This window comes from Oryza glaberrima, chromosome 1 (genome assembly GCF_000147395.1).
Source record: "Oryza glaberrima chromosome 1, OglaRS2, whole genome shotgun sequence".
Lineage (NCBI taxonomy): Eukaryota > Viridiplantae > Streptophyta > Magnoliopsida > Poales > Poaceae > Oryza > Oryza glaberrima.
This window is the reverse complement of record NC_068326.1, coordinates 13,109,389-13,117,847: the sequence shown is the minus strand read 5'-3', so window position 1 is coordinate 13,117,847 and position 8,459 is coordinate 13,109,389. Positions and strand designations below refer to the sequence as shown.

Genomic DNA, 8,459 nt, shown 5'->3' with positions numbered 1-8,459 from the left:
GGGTGATTGATCGATTTCTTCATACGTGCTACGTGCTATTCACACGCCATATTATGCACACACAGATCCAATCTATGTACAATTAGACTAGGGTAGTACCTCACCTTGATAGCCTGAATCAGTACAAATATTTGTGTCATCATCTCTTATTGATCTTGTGCACCCTATAAGTATTATTACCGATCAAGAAAATCGATACGGTCGTTCCTATGTTTTGCAATCATAAGTTTTGTAGTTAAATTCCTATGAGAATCCTATGATTTTCCTATTCTTCCCTTTTTTTTTTCCTTTCTTGTATGTCTGCATATTTACTTACGTCTGGGAAGTAACTTATGGCGTTCAACAGACTTCACACTAGCAGCAGAATGTCCACACATGTCAGTTTTACTTGCACCGATGAGTAATTCCTTCTACAAAATTTGAGTGCACATGGAAAATGGATTGTGATGGTCCTATATACACACACACACACACAGCATTAGCGATCAGCATAGAACCACATGAAAATATACTAGGAAATTATCTTTATAACACATTTGTTCACATAAGAAGGGAACCCCAATGGTAAAAATCTCATGTTCTGAGATGGTCGGATTTCATCCCCATCTCTTGAAGTTGAAGTTGACATTGAGGATGTAACGCATCCTTATCTGATCCACGTTGTAAACTATGTACTCGTTGTACATCAAGCTACCCTGCAGTTAGATAGGAGCTGTGTCAAAGTTAAGTTAAATCATACAGTAGCTCGAACGAATTTGCTGGTGTAGGATTAGTTTTTGACGAAGATACAAACACAGCGGGGAGGTACACATACCCTTCTCGAAGGTACCTTCTCAGGTTTCCCAAGTGGAATAACCATACCATCGTCAGTGATCTTGGACTCAGCTATGTTGGGTTCTGTTTGGCCAACTCCTTTCGTACTGTATCAAGATAGTTTGCAGCCAGAAATTTGTGTCATATCAAAGTAGCATGTACAGAACTTTCTGTTAGTTGTTATAATTAATCATTACAGGTTATATTGATGAAATGATGAATTTTCTCGAAAACGTGGTTCCAATTGTCATTAGGTTTACGTACTTGAAACGGCATCAAATTACCCTTGTATGGTCGATTTGGTAATTTCAGAATGATATTGAATTTGATAAAATCTCATGTTTATCTTCATGCGCTCCAATTGTCTGCGGTTATGTTCAGTTCTCCAGCATGAAGAATTGCAGGATGTGTTTTTGTTCTCATGATTTACTTGGGAGATAGCAGTTAAATATTTTCTCAACCTTTATGGATAGTGATATATTCACAGGCTTTGTAACTAATAACTTGATTTAGCTTGCGTGTCTTTATTTTTACCATTTAAGCCAATTTCACAAAACTATGTGGTTGTGTACACCTTCTAGTGTAGCGGCTAGAGTGGATGCTTCCATTAACTAACAAGAAGTTGATGCCACAAGTCTCTGAAAAGTACTTGGAAATAATTGTGTGAGAAACTGACCTTAGTTTTCCATTTGGCAGGTTATCGGCACCAAAATCTCCATATAGTAGTTCATTCATTTCACCAAGTGCAACCTGAGAAATGTAAGTTAAAACCAACATAAGAAAAAGAATAATATCAGTAAACAACTTAAAATTGAAGGGAGGAGAAGTGAATAGTCCAAACTCTTGAAACTGAGAATGAATAATAGATGTAAGAAGGTAAATGACACAACCAATGAACCAAAACAAACTGAGACTGCACAACTTCCAGGAGTAAGTCTTCAACATATAATATCACGAGGGCGAGTACAGCATACATACCTCACATAGAAGCAGCACACCAGACTTGCATGCTTCTGAAGCACAACAATAGTTTGCACTCTTGGAAAACATATCAGCAAAGTATACCCCTTTCCCGAACATGAATCCTGAAATAGGTGCTTCAGGAGGAGCAATTCGCAAACCTAGGAGAAGTGTGATGTTAATTATAATATCATTCATCCATTTAACAGTTCCAACATTTAAGGAGTGGCAAGTAGCACAGGATATTCTGGAATTTCTGAAGGGAATAGGATACTAACTAAATGTTTCAGCAACAGAAAAAGAAATCACAAATGTGCAGGGAAGCTCCAATGTATAAATAGAATTTTAAGATAGATGAATTACCCTGAGAAAGAATACCAGCCCAGTTGGTCAGCCGAGAACCATGCCATAAAAGCATCCTATTGCCAGCACTAGCAAACTGCAGGAACATTTTGAAAATTACTAATTTCACAATTGGAGCACAGTTCTTTTGGGTGGCTTAGCTGATTAGGAAGATCCACTCACCTTCTGAAACCGCTCCATTTCACCAAGCCTTGACACCTTAAATATTTGCACTATGTCAACAGTATAACCTGTATGTGTTTTTCCATGGGTATTTGTCAAATATGTTTTTATCTGGACAGCAAAAATTTCAAACAAGGTTAAATCTAAGCACTTCAGACAAAGTTGAACAATAACATTAATAAAGAGTAAATAGACATAATAAAAAAACTCAGTCTACCATGTTAAGTTAGTTTCTGACTTTCTGTTCATAAAAGCTCACAGAAATTACCTTTCTTTCCCTAGCCTATATTCAAGTTAAAAATGACAAATAGTACTATCTTGATGCGCCTTGCCACTGGCATGTAATGTCCATAAATCGTTGTGCATATAAATTCTTGGTAGAAGTTTTACCATAGAGTATTCTTCAGAATCAACTTCCAAAGGTGTAAAGTCACAGCAAAATTGCTTGTATCGGGCATACAATGGATCATCCTACATATGGAAACATGCAACAGGTGCAAGGTTTGTACAGTTACAAGGAGTTCTTTACTTGAAGATTATAAGATAAATGAAGATTTTACAATTGAGGAGAACCCACAAGTCCATATCGAATGCCACAGTTATTTGCATAATGACATACCTGGTCACTTGAATCGTCCTCCAGAAGCTTGATTGCAATCTCAATCTCACTAAGGGCTTCAACCTTTCAAAGAGCAAGAAAGCTAATAACGTGAGCAGGGTGTAATAGAGAAAAAGGTGCATTAAGTCAAGGAACATGTAACATAATAATATGAATGATGTAAGATAATCAGATAGAGAAAAGGATATGGAGCTACAACAATTTCAACAACTTTAGTAGAAATTTAGATAATGACAAGAAAATTTCATCATTAGATAGTATTGTACAATAGGCACTATAACACAAGGCTTAACATAGAAACAAAATAATGCTATAAATATTCCCATGAACCAAAGGATGTCATTATTAATAAATTCATTATTTTTTAAAATCATAAGATGCACAAACATTTCATGGTGAAAGAAAGTAGATTATTACCATTTCTAGCTTAGCTTTTAGCTTCTGAGGAGTGTCAATAATGAATTCACCTGTCAAATAAATTAAATAGGTCAGATAACCCTATATAAAGGTCCAAAACAGAGCTGGATGCCCTAATTATTTAAATCATGACTTAAAGATCAATTAAGTTAGAGCGTTTAAAGCTCACTCATTTTCTTAAAACCGAAGTCATGAGGGATCACACTATAGAACTCTCTGCAAACGGACGCAGCATAAGAGCATCTTAGTAAGCACAAATATAAGCCTTTAAGGATATATAAACAGATGCAGCATAAGAGCATCTTACTAGAATCAATACTGACAAATGCAATTTATTCCAGAAAAGTAATTTCTATCTAGAATGTGACAAAAAAAAAAAATAAGAGCATCTTACTAGAATCAATTCTGACAAATGCAATTTATTCTAGAAAAGTAATTTCTATCTAGAACGTGACAAAAAAAAACAACCGAGTTAACTTTTTAACACTGAATGCAAAACTAATTTCCTCAAACAATGCCCATGATACATGTATTACAAAGTATAAAACAGTTTAGAACATTAGAAATAATAAAATATTAAAATTCAAGCATTTTTTTTTAAAAAAATCTTCATCATCTTAAAGATCTGAAACCGGAAGACAACACAGACATCCTATTATTCGATTATAGGCTATGCTTGTGAGTTGTGACCAAATTAAAAAAAATGCATAGACCCACCCAGTCAATTGTTCAAGCTGTGTCCTGTCTGTGTCTGCTCCTGAAATAAACATTGGAAATCCTTTTCAAAACATCATAACCCTGTGGAACGTGGAACAACATCATTATCGGAAAAAAAGAAAAGAAAGGATGGGACAAATGGTATATGGACAAGACGATGAAATCCAAACTGTTACTTCATACGGCACTGAAATATACAGAAAACATAACTTTTATAGCACGTGGTTATGTTAACTTTCATCTAGCATGTTTGCAGGCTTGTATGCTCACATGATAATTCAAACAAAGTATATGAAACAACTTACCTTAAGTATTGTAGATTTGCTTAGCTTTCCCAGAGGAAGCTTGTCAGCATTGTAACCTGATCAGTTACACAAGATGAATCAGAAAAGCAGATATTTGACGAATGAGCAACATGAAATACTTTTCAAAACAGAAAAACTCTTAACATGTGGGACACCATCGAACACGCATATGATAAAATGATATTTGACTTTTTTTACTGAGTCAATTCAACTCTTTTCTGCCATTAACTGGTTTTAATCCCATATTTTGGTCTCAGTTTTTCTTCTGAAAATTAATTCCCTCATTACAGTATCTACCATGCAAATTAATTATTCCATGAATCAACATATGAAGGTTAGAAATAATTTGATTATCTTTGTTTAATGGCAACAATATTTGGCTAGCATATGAATACAGCAAGTGGTTAAACAGGATATTCCTATGATGTACAATAAGTATAAGAGCAACAACATTGAAAGCTTACCTATTTCCACCATTTGCTGCTTCATCATGCTTATATCGCATATGAGGGATATGAAGCTTGCAGTTCGAGTTTCAAGTTTCGTTTCTTCTAACTGATTAGTAATGGAACTGGTCTTCTTATTCTAGGACAAATTTGAAGAGAACAAGGATTAAAACAATTACAGGTGCTATATTACACAGTTACTAAGTGGAAAACACAAAGTAAATCTTACAGTTTCTTTATCAGCTTCACCATAGTCCATTTCAAGCCAGGTGTATTTATGTGCATAACAATGAGATCCCTTGCGATAGGACCAATGGATATCTGTTTTATCATGGAACTTTCTCTCAAATTCATCTATTGCTTGTTCTCGTGAGAAGGGACCCTGTAGCTTGCCTTTACCCCGTGTCCCTACCCTCCCCCATCTACTGTAAACCATGAAGTTTCCACCAGCATCAGATTCTAAAACCAAAACATCAGTTAATGATCGAACACTATACATTATTTCAGAGATCGAATGTATGTATTGTACAAGAACATGTGAGTATGTTTATGTATTGTTCTTCTAAAAGAAGTGGCAGTTGTCAAAGATAACCTCATGGGTCAAATTCATATCACTCAATTGATAGAAGCAAGAGTATGTTTTATAATTTAAACAGGTCAGAGAGAGGGACAGAGTGAGAGAGTTGTTGGACAGACCTAACGCTTGGATGATATAGAACTTATTATTGTTGCCTCCAACATTAGTCTGGTTCATGGTGGCATCATAGATCTCATCACCCTGCAATATAAACTGATAAATTAGCAAAAGGCACGGATAAATATTCAACTAAATGCAAATCAGTTTCAGTATCAAATGATGAGATCATAATATGAAGAGAGGACCATGCGAAAAGTATGATAGCTACTAGCTACTGTCAATACCGAGTACGGAAATTAGAGGTTCCATCATGAGTTTTCCTTGGACTAATCTCTAAATACCTTATAGAATTAGACTTGCTACAGGTCAAGCAAAACAAAAGACCAATCAATCTATGAATAATATAAACATGCCCCAAACTGAAAACAATATAATGTACTATCAAGCACTAAATTGCTGATATGGTGTGAATAATGGAAACTTTTAAATTTTGTGTTTACCCTGGAGAGAAATTGTGTTCTGTTCGCAATTCAGCTAGCACGTATAACCAAGTAGTAGGAATATAAAGAACCATATAAATTGTACAGAAGAAATAAAGAGACAAGGTGGCAAACATTGGATCACACACCACTTGCAAGACATGGTAGGCCGTTTTGATGTTGTCAGGGATGTACTGGTCCAACACTGCAGCACCTTTCTTCGTGGCCGTGACAATCTTCTCCTTTTTACACTGAACTTTGTCATCACCATCATCATCTGCACTCACCAATTGAATACACAAGAAAAACATGCCAAAAAAATAGTTACTCGACCTAAGTTCAATTCTTCGCTCATGGTAAGTAAGATGAATGAATAAATTATTATTTGACCAGTATTAGTAGTAAGTAAGTAAACCTTTTGCGGATTTCGTCTTGTCCTGATCACCACCATCCGTGACAGCAGCAGCAGCAGCATTAGAAGGGGCAGTGTGCAGCCTCCGCACCTAGTGGAAACGCGTCAGAGACTCAAGAGTCACACAAGTGAAGACGACGCACACCAAGTCACAGACCACGAGCACACACTGACACACACGCGGGGACGCGAAGCTATAAGGCACGAATTGCGTCATGGCTAGCGTGAGCAGATCCAGATCGCTGCCCGCGGTGCTAAAGCTCGCTGTAGGGCAGGTTGGGGGAGAGAGAGAGAGAGAGAGAGAGAGAATGGGAGTGGTACTCATGATTTGTCGCCGGAGGCGTCGAGGCCGCGGCGGCGCTGCGTCTCGGCGTGGAGCTCCTCCACCTGCAAGCCGCAGCCTCGCCGACATCCCCTCATCGGGATTCGGGAAGAGAATGGAGAAGAGGGGGGTTGGTTTTTTTTTTTTTTTGATTGGATTTGGTGTTTGGAAGAGCATCGGTTCAAGCTGTGGGTTTTGTAGCCAAAATTTTGCCAATACCAAAAAAAGTTAGTCCTGTTTTTCTTATATCAAAAAAGTTAGCATTTTCAAATTATTTGGCTCAGTTAGTAGATACAACTTTAGTCGCAAAGCAGATAATTGCCTAGCCAATTTTCTAAGTATATACTAAAGGCACCATCCGATTCAGCTTATTGGCTGATCTACTCAGTCATTTTTCGCGAGCACACCTCCTAAACTACTAAATGAAAACTTTCTATATTTAATATTCTTCTAAAAATCATATGCATTTATTTTTAAAATTATAATAGTCAATAATTAACTATCATGTTGTTATAATGACCTGTCCCGTTTTGTATGCCGTAATAAGCTTAGCCAAAACTCTGCCGCACTGCTAGATGGCCTATATATCAACCATCCTCGTCATCAACTAGGAATAATGTTGAGAAATTGTATTGAATTACTAATTCTTACATGTGTTTGGGAATTTCGCAAATGCGCTAACTAGTTACTATTTGACATATCATTAAAATACTAGTTGTGTGTATGTAGGGACTATTGTTAAACTGTAAATTTTAAAATGTTTAATTCTATGTTACATTTGCAACAAATTTGATATATTTTATAAGTAAACTTAGTTTAAATTAAATTATGTGTAAACTTTGTTTGTTTTAAAGGTTAGATGGAACAATTTTATTTTTATAGATAAATAAACAGAATTAGAATTACATACCTTATTTTATCCCTACAGGGGCCAATCACATATATATAATATGTTCTTATACATTTCTTATGTTCTTTATATTTTAAAAATTTAATAATTTCACAATTTAATACTCCCTCTGTCTCATAAAAAAAATTTAGCACATGATGTGACACATCCTAATACTACGAATCTTGTCCAGATTCGTAGTACTAGGATGTGTCACATCACATCATATTTTAGATTTGTTTTTTTATGGGATGGAGGGAGTATGTATTTATATCGTCTTGGACTTTCAAGCTAGTATTTATTACAATGGAATTGAAGTGTTATTCAGTTTGGAGTATCAATTGTAACTTTACATGGTTTGATAATTCTTAATTTCACAAATGATAAATATCTAGTTGTATTTTGTGTGGAACCTTAAATATAACATTTCCATGATTTAATATTTGAAAAATTCGAAACTTAATAAATATTGTTGTACTCTGGAGACTAACTATAGTATAACCCGTTGATACCATGCGTGTTGTTGCGGGATGTCGTAGATTGAATTAGATGGGATATATGATGTGTTAGAAATATTTGTTTTATTTTAGTATAGCATAAATTAACATATATTATATGATACAGATTGTAGGTAGAATTTTTTTGGGGGGTTTATATGATAAAAATTGATGGTAGAAAATGTATTTTGGTTCAATTTTTTAAGATTAGTAGAAGCAATGCAATGCATAATAATCACACAGTTCAATAGGGGCAGGAAAAAAAACCTATAAACAGAGCACATAATAAATAGGGAGAACTATTAAGCAAGCAAGTTCCTCTATTTGAAGAAAAAAACTAAAAATTCAAATCAAACTAAATGAAGAGAAGAAATATGGGACTTGATAGATATATGTTGAAATATTATGAAAATAATGTGAT

At 35.2% G+C, this 8,459-nt stretch overlaps 1 protein-coding gene across 1 annotated transcript; it reads right to left on the bottom strand.

Moving 5' to 3' along the window:
* Positions 1-366: 366 nt before the first annotated feature.
* LOC127779293 (poly [ADP-ribose] polymerase 2-B-like) lies at positions 367-6,827 on the bottom strand. The gene is given in 19 exon segments (XM_052306025.1): positions 367-695; positions 815-920; positions 1,490-1,563; positions 1,792-1,934; positions 2,137-2,212; positions 2,299-2,409; positions 2,689-2,769; positions 2,918-2,980; positions 3,335-3,384; positions 3,504-3,550; positions 4,052-4,098; positions 4,100-4,132; positions 4,357-4,412; positions 4,821-4,941; positions 5,032-5,261; positions 5,499-5,580; positions 6,068-6,195; positions 6,334-6,421; positions 6,652-6,827. Coding segments are annotated over 16 exon segments (1,395 nt in total). The 5' UTR covers positions 5,557-5,580; positions 6,068-6,195; positions 6,334-6,421; positions 6,652-6,827; the 3' UTR covers positions 367-596.
* Positions 6,828-8,459: the final 1,632 nt, after the last annotated feature.